The 23,069-nt window shown below is 43.7% G+C and overlaps 1 protein-coding gene across 4 annotated transcripts; it reads right to left on the reverse strand.

The window, feature by feature from the left end:
- Positions 1 to 975: 975 nt before the first annotated feature.
- Positions 976 to 22,499, reverse strand: STX16 (syntaxin 16). 4 transcript variants are annotated; one of them, XM_040331709.1, is made up of 9 exons: positions 22,226 to 22,499; positions 11,974 to 11,985; positions 9,385 to 9,492; positions 9,024 to 9,164; positions 8,778 to 8,940; positions 6,938 to 7,029; positions 4,033 to 4,176; positions 3,867 to 3,947; positions 976 to 1,112 (listed from the first exon to the last, which is right to left on the reverse strand). In XM_040331709.1, the coding sequence occupies exons 1-9, from the start codon at positions 22,343 to 22,345 to the stop codon at positions 1,011 to 1,013; spliced, it is 963 nt and encodes a 320-aa protein (XP_040187643.1). In that variant the 5' UTR covers positions 22,346 to 22,499; the 3' UTR covers positions 976 to 1,010. The 4 variants fall into 4 exon arrangements, with proteins under 4 accessions (XP_040187643.1, XP_040187646.1, XP_040187645.1 ...); XM_040331712.1 differs by having other exon boundaries at positions 22,265 to 22,487; XM_040331711.1 differs by lacking the exon at positions 11,974 to 11,985 and having other exon boundaries at positions 22,226 to 22,497.
- Between the last annotated feature and the right edge of the window lie 570 nt (positions 22,500 to 23,069).

Below are 23,069 nucleotides of genomic sequence, written 5' to 3' on the forward strand. Positions count from 1 at the left end.
TTTTTACTATCGTTTTTTTAGCCATAGGAAAATTTTAAAACAGGTTCTATTTTTTTTTTCACCGATGGGGCCCACACATGATCGGTTTGTCCGATGAAAACAGTCCATCGGTTCGTTTTCATCAGACAAACCGATTGTGTGTACAGAGCTTCACTCTTCTAGGGTGAAAACATTCAATCCCTGCACTGTCTATGGAGGAGCAGCATTGTCACCCCTTGCTCACTACAGACACCTCCCCGTCTCCATTACACAGAAGAGTGTTGCTTTGCAATTCGCAGAAAATAGCAGAGAAAAGTGATATATTATTGTTTGAGGTTTCAGTTCAGTCCACAGGAAGTTACACAAACAGAAGAATTATGTAAGGATCAATAGGTATTTTTCTAATGCAACATCCAAGGACTAGTAAGCTTCAATATATTACTCTTTTGTCTAAAGCCAGGTTCACATATGAGCGGCCGCGAAGTTCGTACCTGGGGTCCTGTGTGCATCTTCACCGGTTTAGGTGCGATTCAAGTCTGGATTTTTGCCTGAATTCGCACCTGAAGTGGACCCAAATACGCACTGGGCCCTTTTGCAATCCGCTCTGCGGTCACCCCCGACCTGGGTGATCCAGCTCCACTGAGAGCAGGTCACACTCGCATTTCATGCAAATTGGATGCGGTGAAATCCGTATCCAACTCGCACATATGTGAACCCAACCGAAGGATTTAGATACACTTTAATCAGAAACCTTCTTTCTCCAATCTGTTGCTAAGTACTAGTGTTCTTTTCAAACAAGTAGTGTAAACCGTTAGGCATTTTTGCTTTGGTCATTTGTAAACAGTGGAAAGAATTGGTGAACAGAAAGAATGCCAACATTAACAAATAACCCCAAGACTTTGCGTTCACTTCAGGAACCATCAACTGTGCTGTAGTCGTTTTGTAGCTTCCTGGTTGGTCAAAGTAACTTGAAGTGTTTTCAGAAACATAAGCAAGTCAAACTAATAAAAATAAAATTTTAAAATGACCTATTAGGACTTTACACCAATTAGCACGACAATCATAACAATCACGAGGACAGACAGGATTAAAATGACAAGCATCTTGCGGTTCTTTTTCTGGTACTGCTCGGCCTGAAAAATAGAGAGGAAAAAAAAAAAAAAAAAAGGTCACAAAATGTGTAAAGCCAGAGTATGAGTACACATGTCATATACAAAAGGGAGGAAGAAACCCAATGTAAAGTGGACCTGTTTCTCAGGCCAAGCAATGGGGTGGATTTACCAAAACTGGAAGGTGACAAAATCTGGTGCAGCTCTTCACAGAAAGCAATCAGCTTCCAGGTTTTTATTTTTGTCAAAGCTTAAAGTGGTTCTAAATGCTGAAGGTTTTTGTACCGCCCCCAACCCCCTCAATCCTTACGTGACCCCCCTCTGATCCAGTAATGTTCAAGATTGCCTCAGTTGTATGGGGACTCCCCGCCTCCTCATTGTCTCCTGCTGCCGTCAATCACAGCCAGTGAGCCAATAAGGAGAAAGCGCGTGGGGGCCGAGACACAGGTCTATGTGGGGGCCGAGACACAGGTCTATGTGGGGGCCGAGACACAGGTCTATGTGGGGGCCGAGACACAGGTCTATGTGGGGGCCGAGACACAGGTCTATGTGGGGGCCGAGACACAGGTCTATGTGGGGGCCGAGACACAGGTCTATGTGGGGGCCGAGACACAGGTCTATGTGGGGGCCGAGACACAGGTCTATGTGGGGGCCGAGACACAGGTCTATGTGGGGGCCGAGACACAGGTCTATGTAACTTATGGCTCTGGAGCAAGCACACATTGGTCTCCCCAGGGCAAGCAGCTTTTTCTGGGGTACTGCTCCGGGGGGATTGGGAGGAGCCAGGAGCGCCGGCAGGGTAACCGAAAGGAAGAGGATCGGGGCTGCTCTATGCAAAACCACAGTACAGACCAGGCAAGTATAACATGTTTTCTTTTTTGTATGTTTTTAACACACACACACAAAGCTTTAATACCACTTGCCGACCAGCACATTTACGCCTGCAAAGTAGTTTGTTACCGCAAAATGATGCTCCTTTAAGAACCATAGCAGGCTCATGCCCGCTGAACCAAATGCGTGTGGCCGACGGACACAATCGCCGCCGATCAGAGATTGCAGGCACAAGAGCCAGAATGGGAATTTGTGTGCGTAAAACACACAAATCCCTGTTCTGTGGGGAGAAGAGACATCTGCGGTTTGTAGTAATTACAAACAGCAATATGTCTCCTCCCCCACAGTAAGGAAAACATTTAACCCCTTGATCGCTCCCTAGAGTTCATTTACACAGTAATCAGTGCATTTTTATAGCACTGATCGCTGTCTAAATGGCTAAAATTCCAAGAATGTGTCAAAAGTGGCTGACCTATGTTTTTTTACAAAATTGGTCAATCTTTTTTCATTTATAACCGCAGAGGTTATCAAATACCACCAAAAGAAAGCTCTATTTGTGGGGAAAAAAGGACATCAATTTTGTTTAGGTACAACGTTGCATGACCACGCAATTGTCAGTTAAATCGACACAGTGCCCCATCGCAAAATAGCCTGGTCATTAAGGGGACAAATCTGTAAGGCCCCTTTCACACTGGGTGCAGTGGCGGTATAGTGGCGTGATTTTTAGTGCCGCTATACCGTCGTATTTACCCCGATATTCGGCCGATAGCGTTGCGGTTTTAACCCCCGCTAGTGCCCGAAATCCCATTGATTTCAATGGGAAGGAGCGGTATACACATCGCTCCTTTACCGCTCCAAAGATGCTGCTTGCAGAAGATTTTTTTCCTCCCGCCAGCGCATCGCCTCAGTGTGAAAGCTGGGGCAGGATTATTTCAGGCGTTATTTATGCACTATTTTTAGCGCTAAAACGCCTGAAATACGCCTCAGTGTGAAAGGGGTCTTAGTGGTTAATTTAAACAAGCTGAAGGTAGGAGTTGATTGGTTACCATGTACAGCTGCACCAGATTTTACACTCTTTGGTAGTAAATAAACTCTAATGTCTCCATCCACTCAGTTGGCGATGTTCTGCACGTTGCAATCATACTGACCAGGGGGCTGGCCAATATATTTGCATATCAGCAATATCAATCATTGGGTACAAACAAAAACATATTGATCAAGGAGTATGAAGCAAAGATAGAAATGGCTCAAAAGAAATGTCCAAAATGCATCCTATAGCATTGGATTCTCCCACAATTCTAAAAAGTACAGCACTTTGAAAACAAGTTGAGGCCTCCATCAGTCCCAGATGTGCCCAACTACTGACCTCAGATGAGCTGGGCACCTCAACTAGGCACAGCTTACACTGGCTCCAGAAGCTGCAGTTCTTTATCCTATGCCAGCTTTAAATTGTTTTTGCATTAGGTCCTATAGAGAGCTGTATACTGTGGGTCACTGGCATAGAAAAAAGGGACTGGAGTCACAAGCTAGCACAGATCTTGATTACTGGAGGTTAACGACTCACCTGAGGTTAGTAGTGGGGCATATCTAAAGGATCGGAAGGGATACTTGGCCCTAACTTGTTCTGAAATTGAGGAACCATTGCCTTGTACACAATTCAAATGGCAATGATGGCTCGGGGGCTGATATCACACTGAATAAATATGCCATGACCTCCGATTTATTACCAGGTGACATTGTAGGTAAAAAAAGTGAGAATGTGACATCCAAGAAATTAGGAAATGAGGTGTAGGAAAGTACAGAGGACCACCAGCAATTAGTACAAAGGCGGCTAGTTTTATTTTTGTGAAAGGTGGTATGTTATCCATGATTATTAAAGTCATGCACATCGTCATGTCATATTATTACCCCAAGCCCTTGCTGCAGATACACAAAAACACTACCTACCTTTTGCAATTGTTTTAAGCCTTCATCTGTCTTAACACAAGACTGTTCCACATTATAGTCTATTCTGTCCAAAATTGTTCCCTAGAGAAACACACAGGTGGTCATCTTAGTGGGAGGTCCTCAGCATAACATACAGACAATATAAAACAGAATTGTTGGAATATACCTGCTCCACCACCATGGTCGCCAGGTCTCGGAAGACCTCGTTCAGGTCAGAGATGGACTGTACTACCTGACGAATCTCCCTCTCCCGTTCTTCCACTATTAATGTATTCTGCTGGACCAGAACTAGCTGATCATCTGTGAACCCCTGGAGGTGTGGAAAAATACAAAAAAAAATTCAGAAAGAGCTAATCACAGCTAAAAAGGGAAATCGTCAATGTATTTGCTAGAATATCCAACACAGTGTGGAAGGTCTTTTTAGGGACCAGGCTTCTTCTGGCACTTTTTGTTTAACAATCAGTTTTATGCTTTTTATTGCTAAAAACTTACTTAGAACCCCCAAACATTATAATTATATATATATATACAGTGAGGAAAATAAGTATTTGAACACCCTGCTATTTTGCAAGTTCTCCCACTTGGAAATCATGGAGGGGTCTGAAATTGTCATCGTAGGTGCATGTCCACTGTGAGAGACATAATAAAAAAAAAAAATCCAGAAATCACAATTTATGATTTTTTAACTATTTATTTGTATGATACAGCTGCAAATAAGTATTTGAACACCTGTCTATCAGCTAGAATTCTGACCCTCAAAGACCTGTTAGTCTGCCTTTAAAATGTCCACCTCCACTCCATTTATTATCCTAAATTAGATGCACCTGTTTGAGGTCATTAGCTGCATAAAGACACCTGTCCACCCCATACAATCAGTAAGAATCCAACTACTAGCATGGCCAAGACCAAAGAGCTGTCCAAAGACACTAGAGACAAAATTGTACACCTCCACAAGGCTGGAAAGGGCTACGGGGAAATTGCCAAGCAGCTTGGTGAAAAAAGGTCCACTGTTGGAGCAATCATTAGAAAATGGAAGAAGCTAAACATGACTGTCAATCTCCCTCGGACTGGGGCTCCATGCAAAATCTCACCTCGTGGGGTCTCAATGATCCTAAGAAAGGTGAGAAATCAGCCCAGGACTACACGGGAGGAGCTGGTCAATGACCTGAAAAGAGCTGGGACCACCGTTTCCAAGGTTACTGTTGGTAATACACTAAGACGTCATGGTTTGAAATCATGCATGGCACGGAAGGTTCCCCTGCTTAAACCAGCACATGTCAAGGCCCGTCTTAAGTTTGCCAATGACCATTTGGATGATCCAGAGGAGTCATGGGAGAAAGTCATGTGGTCAGATGAGACCAAAATAGAACTTTTTGGTCATAATTCCACTTACCGTGTTTGTAGGAAGAAGAATGATGAGTACCATCCCAAGAACACCATCCCCACTGTGAAGCATGGGGGTGGTAGCATCATGCTTTGGGGGTGTTTTTCTGCACATGGGACAGGGCGACTGCACTGTATTAAGGAGAGGATGACCGGGGCCATGTATTGCGAGATTTTGGGCAACAACCTCCTTCCCTCAGTTAGAGCTTTGAAGATGGGTCGAGGCTGGGTCTTCCAACATGACAATGACCCGAAGCACACAGCCAGGATAACCAAGGAGTGGCTCTGTAAGAAGCATATCAAGGTTCTGGCGTGGCCTAGCCAGTCTCCAGACCTAAACCCAATAGAGAGTCTTTGGAGGGAGCTCAAACTCTGTGTTTCTCAGCGACAGCCCAGAAACCTGACTGATCTAGAGAAGATCTGTGTGGAGGAGTGGGCCAAAATCCCTCCTCCAGTGTGTGCAAACCTGGTGAAAAACTACAAGAAATGTTTGACCTCTGTAATTGCAAACAAAGGCTACTGTACCAAATATTAACATTGTTTTTCTCAGGTGTTCAAATACTTATTTGCAGCTGTATCATACAAATAAATAGTTAAAAAAATCATACATTGTGATTTCTGGATTTTTTTTTTGATTATGTCTCTCACAGTGGACATGCACCTACGATAACAATTTCAGACCCCTCGATGATTTCCAAGTGGGAGAACTTGCAAAATAGCAGGGTGTTCAAATACTTATTTTCCTCACTGTGTATATATATATATATATATATATATATATATATATATATATATATATATATATATATATATTTTTTTTTTTTTTAAAGCAGGGGCCCATGAAAATAAATTGGTGGGTTTTGCAATGTTTTTTAAAATATAAAAGGATGTTACAAGAAGTAAAAACATACCAAACATGTCACGCTTTAAAATTGCGCACACTCGTGCATCAGCGACAAACTATGTGAAATTTACTATCCAAAGGCAACGCTTTAAAAGCATTTACAGAGGACTTCTGGTGCTAGAATTACTGCCCATGATCTGACATTCATAGTGATATCTCACATGTGTGGGACGATCGCTGTTTGTGTGCGGGAATGACACATGCGATCACTTTTTCACGCAAGCACCTGAGTGAAGGGGGGCAGAGCACTTTAAATTTATTTTTACACAGTTGCTTTAAAAAAAAAAAAAAAAAATGTAATCACTTTTTTTTTTGCATGTAAACATCCTTGTGACAGCAACAGGCATGTGACAGGTACTCTTTATGGAGGGATCTGGGATCAATACGACCCCAAATCTTTCCACTGCACTTAAAAGTATTCAAAAACACCAAGATCTGTGTTTTTAAATGTTTTTTCTTAAATGGCACTGATGACATCCAAGTAAACCAGAAGTGCTGTCAGGTCATCGCTTCCAGGTTACCCTAGTGGAGACTCGATCAAAGCATCCCCTCCCACTGCTTGTAATAGCAATCGAGCGGCTGGTTAGCCACTCCTATTGTTATTACAAGAGAGCCAACCCCCGGCTCTAAAAACGGCACCAGGCATCATCCCAGTACACTTGAAGACTGATGACCTACCAGGTAGATGATCGGTCGGCAAGTGGTTAAATACCGCTTGACATCAGAAAATGGTAATTTCAAGTCTCTAAAACGTCTAACAGACAGACACCAGATCCTGTCTTACCCGATCATACAGTGTAGTGTCCTCTCCATCATCCATGAGGGGGACAGATGTGTCAAAGAAATGTTTAGATCTTTCCTCTCGATTCTTCATTCCTATACATGAAACAACTTTTACTACAGTTTCATAGCCATTAATGTACAGAGAGATTACTCACATTACAACTAAATGTTATCAGGAAGAAATCACACACAAAAAGCAATCTGTAAAGAGTGTTAATCCAAAAAAGAACAGTCAGCAACCATATTTCTTTCTGGTAACCGAGTTGAAGAAGAAAAAAAAAAAGACACACACACACACACACACACCACAATTTGGCTGCTTTACTTTGGCCATCCCCACAGGTCTGGATTTTAAGTTCCCAAAAACAAAGTGTGGCAAACTTTCAGACCTGGTACTCCAACAAAGGTAGGTCATGTTGGCACCAGAAATGCCATTAAAGCTCAGCCCATCTCCAACCCCATTTTTTTTAAAATGTCTCTAGATACAGGGGATTCGGTGATGTCACAAGTCCTTCATCTACTGTTCTGGTGACAGTGGGTAGTCTTCAGTGTAGGACAAAAACGTCACTCACCTAATGGCATGGGACCAACGTTTGTGTGCCAACACTGAGCTCAGGCCCGTCATCCTTTTGAGACAATTTTGTCTCATTTCTAACCCTTTCAAACTCTATCCAAACTTAAAATGTAAAAAAAAAAAAACGTTTTAACTTGGATACACTTCAAGGTTGCCCAGGGGAAGTACAGGTTTCGGAAATTTACAATGGGAAAATTCCTGTTACATCTGCAAAAATGTGACAGCATTCCCCCCCCCCTCATGTTTGAAAAACAGGTCTTGGGTGCGGGATTGTGTATAATTTTATGGGTCAGAGTAGGGAAGGGATAAGACATCTGTCAGGTTTTTATTGCTGGTTGTGCCCCATTGGGGCGAGTCACACTCTCCATCTATGCTGGCAACATATGTCACCAAGACAAAGTGCTGGGAAATAAAATTTTCCAATGGGGACACCTGCTAAGCTGACAAGTGTCCAAAAAGAGGGCTTCCTCACATTCACTGTCGTATCTCTGAGACAGGAAGTAAAGGAAAATCTCTCCAAAAAGACAGACAGCAATAAATAAAAAAGGGTATTTACTATTCTCTACTCTGTTGGTGCCCAACCTGTGGCCCCAAGGCCACCTGCGGCCCTTTGGAACTTGCTTTGCTGCCCTTTACAGCAGTGAGTAGTATGAGCATTTACTCAAATAAGAAGCTGTAAAGTCAGAGATTCCTAGCAATCTTATGTTGCATATCCCTGATCTTGGACTGACTACTACAGTGTGTATTCAGTCTCTATTTACACCTGTTGCCTGTCCACAGTCTCTGACCATCTCTTCTGATATGTTTAAAAAGCTGTCGGGGCGTCACAGCTGAGGTCCCCTATAAATCTTAGTTTGACAACCATTGCTCTACTTTGTCCAAAAACAAAAAGTTTTGGCTAGGGATAGACTTAAAAAAAAAAAAAAAAACACGACCCTGAGACAAACCTATTGTGGAGTGGAGATGGCCCAACTGACTGCCCAAAGACCACCCACAGCAGCTGTGTAGACACTTAGAGAGTTATTTTTGTTGTTTTTTTTCCTCACGTCATTATAGGAATAATTTATTAGTATTGTGGCGCTGATTGTTTTTCTCACAACCAGCAGCAGCTGTAAGGTGCCCACAGGCATATCATCCCAAACCCACTATAATCCGCCCAGATAGGCAAGAATTAAATCAGGTATATGACATGGCTGGTCTGAATCTAGCACCAAATTTTGTGTTATGACCTTTAATCCAGGGCTTATCTTGTAAGAATAATACATACTCTTGAGATATCCAGACTGAGTATGTCTGAAGCTTGTTGAGAGATCCTGCAGGGACTGTGCCAATGAGGACACCACATTACGTAGCACCCGTTCCTCTTGCTCTGTGCAGCTACGTGCTCGGCTCTGTATGCTCTGCACTGCCCGCTGACAACGATGGAACATCTGAAAGAGAACACGAGCTTTCAGCAAGATGGCGGGCATGGCGTTGCCCTGAAACAAATCACAGGAAAGTCACTTCTTGTTACCTGTGTGATCTCCTGAGTCGAGATTTCTATAGCATGCTCTGCTTCTGTGCTGTCATCTAATGTCGGCCTGTTTATGTGCTTGTCATGTAAACTGGCCAGCTCCTTCATCTTCTGTTTAATACGTGTGATGTCATAATTGATCTACAGAGGAAAAAATAAATAAAAATGTTATCATCAAATGTAAACCACCTTAAAAAAACAAAAACAAACAAACATAGTAGAACTGTAAGACAGTATAACAAAAATCCTTTGAATTAATAAAGCTGAACTACAAGCACACAGTGACATGCACAAATAAATACACCTTCTCCGATGTGCCAAAGATTAACTTTTGTAGCGATTCATAAATTGGGAATCTTACCTCCTCCACTCCATCCACCCATTTTGGAGACAAGCGCTTTGTGACTCCGATGGCAGCTTCTGGATCCAGGCTAATGCCCGACACCAGGGCCATGCGGTCATCTGCCAGCTGCAAAGGACAAGGAAAAATTATTTAGATCACATGTATGCAACTTACAGCCTGTTCCGTGGCTGGTATCTTTGTGGGGTGTGAATTTGGTGCGAGGTCCGAAAAGGAGAACATTAATTAAATGTGTGGGGAAGGCCAAGTGATAAAGGATCCCTTTAGGGTCAGTTTAAGTGTGGGAGGGGGTAGGAAAAGTCAGGTTTGCCCCTTTTTTGGAAAGATGCAATATTTAATTGTTAATGCCAAAAACTGAATTATCCTTGTCACAAACCACTTTGCTTCGTTGTTTATGATTTTTTCTTTTTTTTTATGTAAAGTTTAACGTTTCTGATTGATTCTGTATGTAAACTCTTTGGGGTAGATTTACTAAAACTGGTGTACTCAGAAGCTGGTGCTGCTGTGCATGGTAACCAATCGGCTTCTAACCTTAGCTTGTTCAATCAAGGTTTGGCAATAAGCCCCCGTTCCCATGCCAAATCAGAGCCTATTGCTGGCGACGGCACCGTCCGAATTGGTGCGTCACTGCACCGATTTCCAAAAGTAGTTCCTGCACTACTTTTGGCGACTTCAGGGACGATTCCAATAGATATTTGTATATGAACCCGCACAGATGTCTGTAAACCGTACATAGCCTCAGCTACGACTGTGGAATGGGATGTTTGCGTCCCAAAGTCAGAATATATATACTGTATGGAACCGAGGCTACATACAGTTTATATACAGGGTGTCCAGCGAGCATACCTGTTCATATAGGAAATAGATTTTTTTCGGCCAGTTTGGCCAAAAATAAGTAGCTAAAGTGAAAGTAAAGCTGGATATCAGTTTTAAGTATTTTTTATTACATGGCTCCCTGGATATTACCAACACTGATATTATGATAGGGTAGGTTCCATGGCCTACAAGGAACTGCCAGCCACGACCATCCTAAACCTATGAAGACACCTGCATTAGGGATGCAGTTTCCTCAATTCATGATAGACCTGATTAATGGAAACAGCATAGAATTCCTGCAGCCAATTTTATGTGTAATCACATTTGTTGCTCCGTGCAATTCCTAAAAGAACTCCAAAATTCTCCAGTGTCAATCAATAAATTAGCTACATGTACTCACTTAGTCCCCTTTCACACTTATACGACTTGTCCCATGATTTTGGACCGCAAAAATCGCATGACAAGTCATTCTCCATGACTTTCAATGACTTCCATTCATATTGGCACGACTTTAAGTCGTGCCGACTTCAAAGTAGTCCCTGAACTACTTTGGTCCAACTTCCATGCGAGTTGATGTCCATAGACCTCAATGTTAAACCCTTAAATAGCATGCAAATCGTACCTGAATAATATAGACACGATTTCAGTACAACTTTGTAAGCACAAGCAGCTTTTTGACCCTTGTCCCACCCAATCCTTCAACATAGTAGCCCCTCCCAAGCACATTTTTCTAGCACACATTCACTTCCTGGTTATTCCCTCAGGAACAATGTGATCCAAAAAGCCCCAAAAAAGAGATGTCCTTGTCCTCCGCTTCTCCTCCTCTTCTTCCTCATGCACTGCTACTGCTGCAGCAGCAATGACAACTGCTGTGCAATATATTGAGTAGCAAACATTTTCTGTCACAACACACCACACCACAACAACCAGGAAGCAAACAGGAACTGGAAACATTATGGCGGGAAAAGGAATTACCTCACACCGTGTATGTTTTCATTTGGTTAATGCCAAAGTTGTGGCAAAGTAGTACTGATCCAAAATCGCTGTGAAAATGCGGCAAAGTCGCACGACTTTGAAGTCGTACAAGTGTGAAAGGGGCCTTACCCTGTTGTGGTGAAAGTACCGAGATGGCTGCTTTTGTTAGTACTTGATGCCCTTTCCCCAAGCACAGGCGTTAGTGCAAACACTATTTATAAGGAGGAATATATTTTCCGCTGAACATGTCTTCCTCTAATAGAAAACTGGGCAAACTGGCCAATATCATTTTTTTTACATTTTCCGCAATATGTTCATGAATGTCATGATTCTTCACAGATCAGACAAACCAACAAGCTCATATTTAGGAAAATCAAAAATATGCAGCGTCAAAACACCAAAGGGTGAGGAAACATCGCTTTACAATCCAAAAGAATGTTTAGAGATCTGTATTGGGATCAGAGACAAAGGGAGCATGCTCTGTGCCAATATGTGGGGTGTTCATACCATCATTCATTTAAAACTTCTTATATAAATGTTGAATTCCTACATGTGTGAATGGAAAGGAGTTGTAAATGTGTCACTTATAGCTGGTATAAAGTCAGACTGAACATAATTAGGTGCCTGGTTTCCTGTACAGTATTTTTAGCAGATGAAATGCTGAGAGAAGGTGCAAAAAAGTAAAAAGCTCAATTTGGGAAAACGGATAGGAAGAAAAAAATCATAACAAATAAATCATGAAGATTAATGAATATGGAAAATCAGATAAAACATCAGGTTTAGCAGGAGACACTATACCTCATCGAGCTCCTGGGTTGCAGTTCATCAGATGAAAGGCAGGGGGTGCAAGGAGCAGACAACAGCAAAGACAGGGAAAGAACAAAGATCAATGCCAATTATTAGAAGGTCACCAACACTGATTAACATATTGATTATTGGGATTCTTGATTTACAACACATAGAAGGTCCTAGCAAAAGAACAAGCCTAAACTATGACATACTATTCTACTGCTTTAGGACATAATAAACTAGTTCTGTTAAAGAATAATTCCAGGTCAGTCTATATAATGCATAGTTACAGTGGTCCAGGCTGGACCAATGTACCTATGGATGTACTATACCAGACACCTCTACCTAAAGTGGTTGAAAAAGCACAAGGTTTTTTCCTATTCTAGTCTATGCATGAAGGTAAAAAACCTTCTGTGTGCAGCGGCCCCACCAGCAACCTTTAATACTTACCCGAGCCCCCTCTCGATCCTGTGACGTGTACGAGAGCCTTTCCTCTCCAGGGACTCACAGCCAGTGAGCCAATTAGAAGACAGAGGGGGCGGGCTGAGCCGTGGCTCTGTGTGTAAATGGACACAGAGCCGCAGGTCAGGAGCATGCCTGCTTGGGTTCCCCCATTGCAAGCTGCTTGATCTGAGGGCACCCGGCAGGAGCCAAGAGTTCCAGCATGGGACCCAAGAAGAGGAGGATCAGGGCTGCTCTGTGCAAAACCATTACACGGAGCAGGTACGTATAAACAGGTTTGTTATTTAACAAAAAGAAGCCAGACTTCAATATCGCTTTAATTATGCTTCCAGGTCCTGTGCTGAGTGGCCAGCCTTATGCATTGTGAACACGGGAGGTCAGCTACTCAGCATGGGTGCTGTTCAGACATTGCTCTGCATTTTTGAATGAATGCAAAGTGTTCTCTGATTGGAAGAGGTGCAGAGATTGGGCAGTGACTGCAGCTGTCAGAATGCCTGAAGAGTGACCTCATCTTATTGAATGCAGTCACTGCTTGCGTTACAATTTTCCACCCCAGACTCCATTGACAACAGTCAATAAAAAAACAAAAAAAAAACAAGTTTTTGTTTTGAACTGGGTAGTGCAATAGGGCCACCAAAAGCTTGAAATTTAAGCCATCTATGGCAGGTTTAGAGTCCTAGGTAGAGGTTCTAGCCCTTTGGTTCAAGTTGGAGGCTAGCTTACACAAAGCATCTCCTGGAGAGTAATCAGCTGTCCATCTACTAGCCACTTGAGGTGAAGGTTCTAGCACAGCTCCTCTGCAAGCTACAGAAAATGAAAAGGATCCGGAATCCGCCGCACTTCTTCAACCTTTATTGCATGTTCCATAAAATTATCACAGACCGTGTGGGGTACAGCTGAAAGTTTAACGTGTTTCGCACAACCTAAGAGGTTAGGAGAAAGCCCTAGCCATAGTGCGAAACACGTTAAACTTTCAGCTGTACCCCACACTGTCTGCGACAATGTTATGGAACGTGCAGCAAAGGTTGAAAAAGCGCATTGAATTACGGATCCTTTTCATTTTTTTTTCCTTAATTATTTTACTTTTTATTTTTTCACTTTTAAAAAATTTAAATAAATTGGGTCACTTTTATTCCTATTGCAAAAAACGTAAACATCCCTAAAAATTAAAAAAGGCATGACAGATCTAACATTACACTAAAATGTAATAAAATAAAACGTAATTTTTTTTTGCAAAAAAAATATGTCCCCTTTAAGACCATTGGGCGGAAGCGATGTTGGACGTCGCTTACGCCATTCAATGTTATGGAGCCAAGCGGGGGGCCATCTTTTTTCCCCTCACTCAGCTCCATGCCTGTCAAGGGGGAAGGACGCAATCGTCTGTGCTGCTACCGACGGCTCTGGTAAGCGGCGGAGGTGACCGGAACGCGATAAAAGTGATCTTGTGGCGAATCCGCCGCAGAGACCACTTTTATCGGAAAGCCAGCCAATCGCCGTTGCTGAAAATACTGGGGTTATGGCAGAGCTGCTCCCATAACCCCAGTATTTAGCGTCAAAGTACCAACGTACAATGACAGCGATTTGCACTAAGTGCTTAATTCTTCTACATGTCTACGGCTGATAGTAGTAACTACATATACAGTGAAATTTTCTTTTAAATAAAGAATGCTGCTTTTCTGAAATTTGCCCTGAAGGTATCATATATACACATGTAGACAGCACCTAGCACTGGATTTCTGGCTGCATTACACATGCATGATTAGCAAAATAAGCCGATTTTACAGATGGCAACTACACAGCTACGTAGGCAAAGCTATAGCACCAAGTTCTACATGGCTGTGCTGCGACAAACAATGTACCTCCGAGTAGACAGCAGAGGGAGCAAAAAAAAGGTAAGAACACAGAAACGTCAGTATTTCCTATTTGCAGTTTGACAGGTATGGTGAATTTTATACATTCTCCGGTCACACCTATGACAGGTGTGCACACAAAAGCCATTCATGCAACCACGTCAGGTCCTGATGGAGCCGCCATTCTGTATCCTTTGTGTGGCAAAACAAGTAACAGCTACTCACAGGGGCTTATTTAACAAAAAGCGTAATTAGTAGTGTGGGATGTAACCCATAGCAAAAAAGATTGCCCCTGTCGCTGATCTCAGTCTAGAAAGCCAACAGAAGAGTGAAAAATTAAAAAAAAAAATCCCTGCAGCCATTTACATTACATTGTTATATCACTGTTGGGTGAATTGTAAAGTTCCATGATCAAAACTGGGCATGTTTTTGTTCTCACATGGGAAGCATTATAGGGGTTGTAAAGGTTTGTTTTTTATTTTCTAAATAGGTTCCTTTAAGCTGTTAAGATTGTTAGTTAACTTACCTTTTCCTTCTAATTTTTATTTTTTTTCTTTGTCAGAATTTCTCACTTCCTGTTCCTCCTCAGGAAGCTTGCCCCCATCATCCGAGCCGTTCTGACTGGGGGTTAGTCAGCGTGCTCGCCCCCTCCCTTGGGACTACATCCCTGCAGGGAGGCGCTGTAGTCCCAAGGGAGGGGGCGAGCACGCTGACTAACCCCCAGTCAGAACGGTTCGGGCTGTGGAAATTAACTATTAATTCCTCGATTAATCATACATTTTTTTGATCGATCAAAATTCTTTTTATCGATACTCACCTCTTAGCTGGCTTCCTGATCTTCAGGGAGTTCTGTCGGAGATCCGGTGACATCACGGGCACCGGCGGGGCTTGCCGTGTCCATCTGAAGGGCTCCTTTGCTGTGCCTTCATATCTGCATGCCGGCGGGACCTTACTATCTGCCACACGCAAGGGCTGTTACACTTTCCTCTATCAACCTGGGATTCTACAACCATCCACTGGAAGTCGCGATAGTTCCCTTCACGGGACATCTACATGCCGACGGACTGATGTTAACCCCTCCTCATCTGGATTCAGCAGTGGTATCGTTGTACACATTTTTATACCAGTATCATACTTAGCTACATGTTTTATATGACTGCTTTTGCTACTGTTTGGTATTACTCGCACCATTTTTACAGTTTATGTAGCTACATCGATTTTATCTCCAGTGCAATATTTAATTTTGTTACCTACTTGAAGACTACAAAAGTTTTAATGTTATTCCCATCGAGCGCTGCCTTTGTGTGTTTTGTGTATCCTGCTATACATTTTTCCAGTGGTTGGTAGCTGCACTGGGAATCAGCCTGTAAGAAGATCAGCTAAAAGCAGTTGGATCTGCATGTGCGTTATAACTAATCAAAATTAGTCGATTCATTGATTAAAAAAAAAATTGATTAATCGAACACGAAAATTTGAATCAGTAACAGCCCTAGAAAAAAAACATTTAGAAGGAAAAATCGAAGGAAAAGGTAAGTGAACTAACAATGCACTAACTTAAAGTAGAGGTTCACCCTAAAAACACATTTTTAACATTAGAGCCAGCATACTAAGTACATTTACTTTTGGCAGGTCATTTTTTTTCTCTGTACATACCTTTATATCCTGATTTTGTCCAGGACTTCCGCGTTCTGATGACTCCGGGACTGGGCGTTCCTATCCCAGCCTCAGGGTTCCGATGACTGCGGGACTGGGCGTTCCCATCCCTCCAGGCGCCGTATAGTACCGACTCGCAGCTTGGCTATTTCTGGAAATCTGTTGACGCGCGTTGTGCGACAGGGAACCTGTTTCACAAGCCGTCAATCATCGAACCGAAGGATAGGAACGCCCAGTCCCGCAGTCATCGGAACCTGGAAGCCCTGGACAAAATCAGGATATAAAAGGTATGTACAGAGAAAAAAAAAATGACCTCCTGAAAATAAATGTCATTAGTATGCTAGATCTAATTTAAAAAATGTATTTTTTTGGGTGAACCCCCGCTTTAAAAGGAACCTATTTAGAAAATAAAAAAACAAACCTTTACAACCCCTTTAGGCGGACACAAAAATGCACCCACTCGCAAATGACAACAGTCTGTACCCAAGTGAACCCCAACATAGCAAGGTACACGGCTTTGCTTCAAGTATGATCAGTCATGTACAATACAAGTCCTTGAGGCCTTTCCATCTACATATGGAGGACTGTGGTCCTAAATTGTTCTCTATACAATCAGATTGGTATGGGTTACATCACTGCATTTCTTTACTAACGTTTACTTATAATGGTGCAGAATGGAGTCAAGAAACCTGAGATTCTGCAGCTGTCATGCCTCAAAAGAACATACTGGGACTTTCAGGTCTGCAGATAGTCCTGTGCTAGCTATCCAGCTGCAAAATGCGGTTCATGCATCCGCATCAAACGATATTTAAAACAAAGCTGTGTCTCCATCACTGTTATATGACCAGGTTTCTTTACAACACCAAGTACAGAAAAACATTGTAGCCTATCAAAAATCATCAATGATCTAAAAAAAACAAACAAAACAAACACCCTAGAATGTTATTAGCTACTACAGAAAACATCCTCTTTGCACTACCCTTTAACAATGCACTTTTTTGTTATTGCACTGTTCCTCAAGAGCAGCCACCCTCAACCTTTCTACCCCAGAGGAGCCCATGAAATCATTTTTTTTCAGGTCTAGGGGAACCCCCTGCTAAAACCAATTCATCCAAGCTAAGTGGGACAAAAAGCCCCTAAGGCCAGTATCACACAGGCTTCAGTTTGTATAAGAGCAGTGTGAACAGCAAGCTTTGACGAAGCATTTACAGAGCTTTCAGCAAGCTCCAAATTGTAAATGTTGAATACATATCCTAATGCAGTGGTCATCAACCCTGTCCTCAGGACCCACTACAGGCCAGGTCTGCAAGATAACTGAAATACATCACAGGTGATATCATTTGCTGCTCAGTGTTTGCCGTATTCTAGTCTGCATCTCCCCAAGGTAATACATAAAATCTGGAATGTTAGCCTGAGGACAGGGTTGATGACCACTGTCCTAATGGAAGTGCTGAATGTCACTTTAAACAAGATGTTAGCAGGCTTCAGCACTTCTTGAAGCTTGCTGAAAACCTGCAAGCAGCTTAGTGGAAGTAAACCCATCCATAAAACCGTTACATTTCCAGCACGTCCCAGAAATGTAACACTCCCATTGGTTGTGCTCTCAACCAAACTGTCAAACCATCCAATGGCTGGTGTCATAACTGATCACATGTGCAGCACCATGGCAATTTTAGATTAAACAGAGGCCAAAATGGCAACCTCCTTGGCTGAAAATGATAGGGGTTTACTTACACTTTAAAAGGGGTTGTAAAAGTTCATTGGTTTGATGGACAGCAGATGGAGCCAATGGCTGGGCTGCTATCAATCATCCAATGTAAGGCACATTCTTCCCACTGACTACCAATGTAAGGGCATTCTTCTCACTGATCACCAATGTAAGGGACATTCTTCCCACTGATCACCAATGTAAGGGACATTCTTCCCACTGATCACCAATGTAAGGGGACATTCTTCCCACTGATCACCAATGTAAGGGACATTCTTCTCACTGATCACCAATGTAAGGGACATTCTTCCCACTGATCACCAATGTAAGGAACATTCTTCTCACTGATCACCAATGTAAGGAGACATTCTTCTCACTGATCACCAATGTAAGGGACATTCTCCTCACTGATCACCAATGTAAGGGGACATTCTTCTCACTGATCCCCAATGTAAGGGACATTCTTCCCACTGATCACCAATGTAAGGGACATTCTTCTCACTGATCCCCAATGTAAGGGACATTCTTCTCACTGATCACCAATGTAAGGGACATTCTTCTCACTGATCACCAATATAAGGGGACATTCTTCCCACTGATCACCAATGTAAGGAGCATTCTTCCCACTGATCACCAATGTAAGGAGCATTCTTCCCACTGATCACCAATGTAAGGAACATTCTTCTCACTGATCACCAATGTAAGGGACATTCTTCCCACTGATCACCAATGTAAGGAACATTCTTCCCACTGATCACCAATGTAAGGGACATTCTTCCCACTGATCACCAATGTAAGGAGCATTCTTCCCACTGATCACCAATGTAAGGAGCAATCTTCCCACTGATCACCAATATAAGGAACATTCTTCCCACTGATCACCAATGTAAGGGACATTCTTCTCACTGATCCCCAATGTAAGGGACATTCTTCCCACTGATCACCAATGTAAGGGACATTCTTCCCACTGATCACCAATGTAAGGGACATTCTTCCCACTGATCACCAATGTAAGGGACATTCTTCCCACTGATCACCAATGTAAGGGACATTCTTCCCACTGATCACCAATGTAAGGGACATTCTTCTCACAGATCACCAATGTAAGGAGCATTCTTCCCACTGATCCCCAATGTAAGGGGACATTCTTCCCACTGATCACCAATGTAAGGAGCATTCTTCCCACTGATCACCAATATAAGGAACATTCTTCCCACTGATCACCAATGTAAGGGACATTCTTCTCACTGATCACCAATGTAAGGGACATTCTTCCCACTGATCACCAGTGTAAGGGACATTCTTCTCACTGATCACCAATGTAAGGGACATTCTTCCCACTGATCACCAATGTAAGGGACATTCTTCCCACTGATCACCAATGTAAGGGACATTCTTCCCACTGATCACCAATGTAAGGGACATTCTTCTCACTGATCCCCAATGTAAGGGACATTCTTCTCACTGATCCCCAATGTAAGGGACATTCTTCCCACTGATCACCAATGTAAGGAACATTCTTCCCACTGATCACCAATGTAAGGGACATTCTTCTCACTGATCACCAATGTAAGGAGACATTCTTCTCACTGATCACCAATGTAAGGGACATTCTTCCCACTGATCACCAATGTAAGGGACATTCTTCTCACTGATCACCAATGTAAGGGACATTCTTCTCACTGATCCCCAATGTAAGGGACATTCTTCCCACTGATCACCAATGTAAGGGACATTCTTCTCACTGATCCCCAATGTAAGGGACATTCTTCTCACTGATCCCCAATGTAAGGGACATTCTTCCCACTGATCACCAATGTAAGGAGCATTCTTCCCACTGATCACCAATGTAAGGAACATTCTTCTCACTGATCACCAATGTAAGGGACATTCTTCCCACTGATCACCAATGTAAGGAACATTCTTCCCACTGATCACCAATGTAAGGGACATTCTTCCCACTGATCACCAATGTAAGGAGCATTCTTCCCACTGATCACCAATGTAAGGAGCAATCTTCCCACTGATCACCAATATAAGGAACATTCTTCCCACTGATCACCAATGTAAGGGACATTCTTCCCACTGATCACCAATGTAAGGAACATTCTTCTCACTGATCCCCAATGTAAGGGACATTCTTCCCACTGATCACCAATGTAAGGGACATTCTTCCCACTGATCACCAATGTAAGGGACATTCTTCCCACTGATCACCAATGTAAGGGACATTCTTCCCACTGATCACCAATGTAAGGGACATTCTTCCCACTGATCACCAATGTAAGGGACATTCTTCTCACAGATCACCAATGTAAGGAGCATTCTTCCCACTGATCCCCAATGTAAGGGGACATTCTTCCCACTGATCACCAATGTAAGGAGCATTCTTCCCACTGATCACCAATATAAGGAACATTCTTCCCACTGATCACCAATGTAAGGGACATTCTTCTCACTGATCACCAATGTAAGGGACATTCTTCCCACTGATCACCAGTGTAAGGGACATTCTTCTCACTGATCACCAATGTAAGGGACATTCTTCCCACTGATCACCAATGTAAGGGACATTCTTCCCACTGATCACCAATGTAAGGGACATTCTTCCCACTGATCACCAATGTAAGGGACATTCTTCTCACTGATCCCCAATGTAAGGGACATTCTTCTCACTGATCCCCAATGTAAGGGACATTCTTCCCACTGATCACCAATGTAAGGAACATTCTTCCCACTGATCACCAATGTAAGGGACATTCTTCTCACTGATCACCAATGTAAGGAGACATTCTTCTCACTGATCACCAATGTAAGGGACATTCTTCCCACTGATCACCAATGTAAGGGACATTCTTCTCACTGATCACCAATGTAAGGGACATTCTTCTCACTGATCCCCAATGTAAGGGACATTCTTCCCACTGATCACCAATGTAAGGGACATTCTTCTCACTGATCCCCAATGTAAGGGACATTCTTCTCACTGATCCCCAATGTAAGGGACATTCTTCCCACTGATCACCAATGTAAGGAACATTCTTCCCACTGATCACCAATGTAAGGGACATTCTTCTCACTGATCCCCAATGTAAGGGACATTCTTCTCACTGATCACCAATGTAAGGGACATTCTTCCCACTGATCACCAATGTAAGGGACATTCTTCTCACTGATCCCCAATGTAAGGGACATTCTTCTCACTGATCCCCAATGTAAGGGACATTCTTCCCACTGATCACCAATGTAAGGAACATTCTTCCCACTGATCACCAATGTAAGGGACATTCTTCCCACTGATCACCAATGTAAGGGACATTCTTCTCACTGATCACCAATGTAAGGGACATTCTTCTCACTGATCACCAATGTAAGGGGCATTCGTCTCACTGATCACCAATGTAAGGAGCATTCTTCCCACTGATCACCAATGTAAGGGACATTCTTCCCACTGATCACCAATGTAAGGAACATTCTTCCCACTGATCACCAATGTAAGGAACATTCTTCTCACAGATCACCAATGTAAGGAACATTCTTCCCACTGATCACCAATGTAAGGGACATTCTTCTCACTGATCACCAATGTAAGGGACATTCTTCCCACTGATCACCAATGTAAGGAGCATTCTTCCCACTGATCACCAATGTAAGGGACATTCTTCCCACTGATCACCAATGTAAGGAACATTCTTCCCACTGATCACCAATGTAAGGAACATTCTTCTCACAGATCACCAATGTAAGGAACATTCTTCCCACTGATCACCAATGTAAGGGACATTCTTCTCACTGATCACCAATGTAAGGAGCATTCTTCTCACTGATCACCAATGTAAGGGACATTCTTCTCACAGATCACCAATGTAAGGAACATTCTTCCCACTGATCACCAATGTAAGGGACATTCTTCCCACTGATCACCAATGTAAGGGGACATTCTTCCCACTGATTACCAATGTAAGATGCCACCTCTTCCCACTGATCACCAATGTAAGATGCCACCTCTTCCCCTGTCTCTGGAGGGATCATGACAGTTGGGTCCCCACAGGGATCGGTGACAGCAGGGTCCCTGCAGGGATCGGTGACAGCGGGGTCTCCGCAGGGATCGGTGACAGCGGGGTCTCCGCAGGGATCGGTGACAGCGGGGTCTCCGCAGGGATCGGTGACAGCGGGGTCTCCGCAGGGATCGGTGACAGCGGGGTCTCCGCAGGGATCGGTGACAGCGGGGTCTCCGCAGGGATCGGCGATAGTGGGGTCCCCGCAGGGATCGGTGACAGCGGGGTCTCCGCAGGGATCGGTGACAGCGGGGTCTCCGCAGGGATCGGTGACAGCGGGGTCTCCGCAGGGATCAGCGATAGTGGGGTCCCCGCAGGGATCTGTGACAGCGGGGTCCATCTGTGTTAGTGGGGTCCCCGCATAGATCGGTGTTAGTGAAGTCCCGGGATTAATCGGTAATATTGGGGTCCCTTAATGGGGGTCCCTGTGGGGTAGGCCGGTTGTTGTTGGCTGTCACACTGGCCTCTCTCTCCTCCACCCTGCATGCAGATATCACACCACACTCTAGTCTAGTCACCCGGAGACTCACCGCTCCGTGGCCGGGCGCCCTCCCGCCGTCATTACTCACTTGCTCGGCCAGAATGTGCCGGTTGTGGACGGCATTGTTCCGCAATAAAAGGAAGGCGTCGGTCAGGCGGCGAGTGGCCATGTTCTTGGCCTGAGTTCCCCCTCACCACCACCACCCCCCTTCTACCCGCCGCTCACAGCCCCAGGCCCCGCGGCCTACACGCCCCGGAGCCGTCGGCACCGACACCACTCCGCATTCCAGAACTTCCGCCAGAAACATGCACCGGGGAAAGTCGTCACTAACTTCCGCCAGCAGCGGGGCGTGAATCGGAACAGCGTACGCAATATCCGCCGCAGCGGAAGCGTCAGTGTCATAGGAGAAAAGAAGATATAACTACAAAGAGGTCTGTGATTCGGCGGACATATTTTCAGAGACATACATATTGTCTTCTATAAGGACGACGGAAAAATGGCCGCCCGAGCTAAGGGAGAGGTTTGGAGACAATCTAAAAATCGGCCTCTTTTATCTGACAGCAAGTGGAACACACGCTGATCGCTGATTGGTTCCAGCCTTAACTGCCAGAATCAGGCAGCCAATAGACAATCACTGTGGTCAAAGGGCACTATACAAACTATAGTAAGCAGACTGCCAATGAAAAATCATTGCTGAAATATCATTGGTTGCAATGTTATTGGTTGTTTTGGGCTACAGCACTACATTATGAGTGATCTTATACAGAGAGCTTCCAGGGCTGGTACAGTACACAGTCTGGTCTGTAATTTTCCTGTCAAATACAGCAAACCAAAGGGAGCCAGACAGTGGCGCGTACCTCCCAACTGTCCCGGATTTGCCGGGACCGTCCAGG

The sequence above is a fragment of the Rana temporaria genome, chromosome 12 (genome assembly GCF_905171775.1).
Source record: "Rana temporaria chromosome 12, aRanTem1.1, whole genome shotgun sequence".
In the NCBI taxonomy this organism is placed as follows: Eukaryota; Metazoa; Chordata; class Amphibia; order Anura; family Ranidae; genus Rana; species Rana temporaria.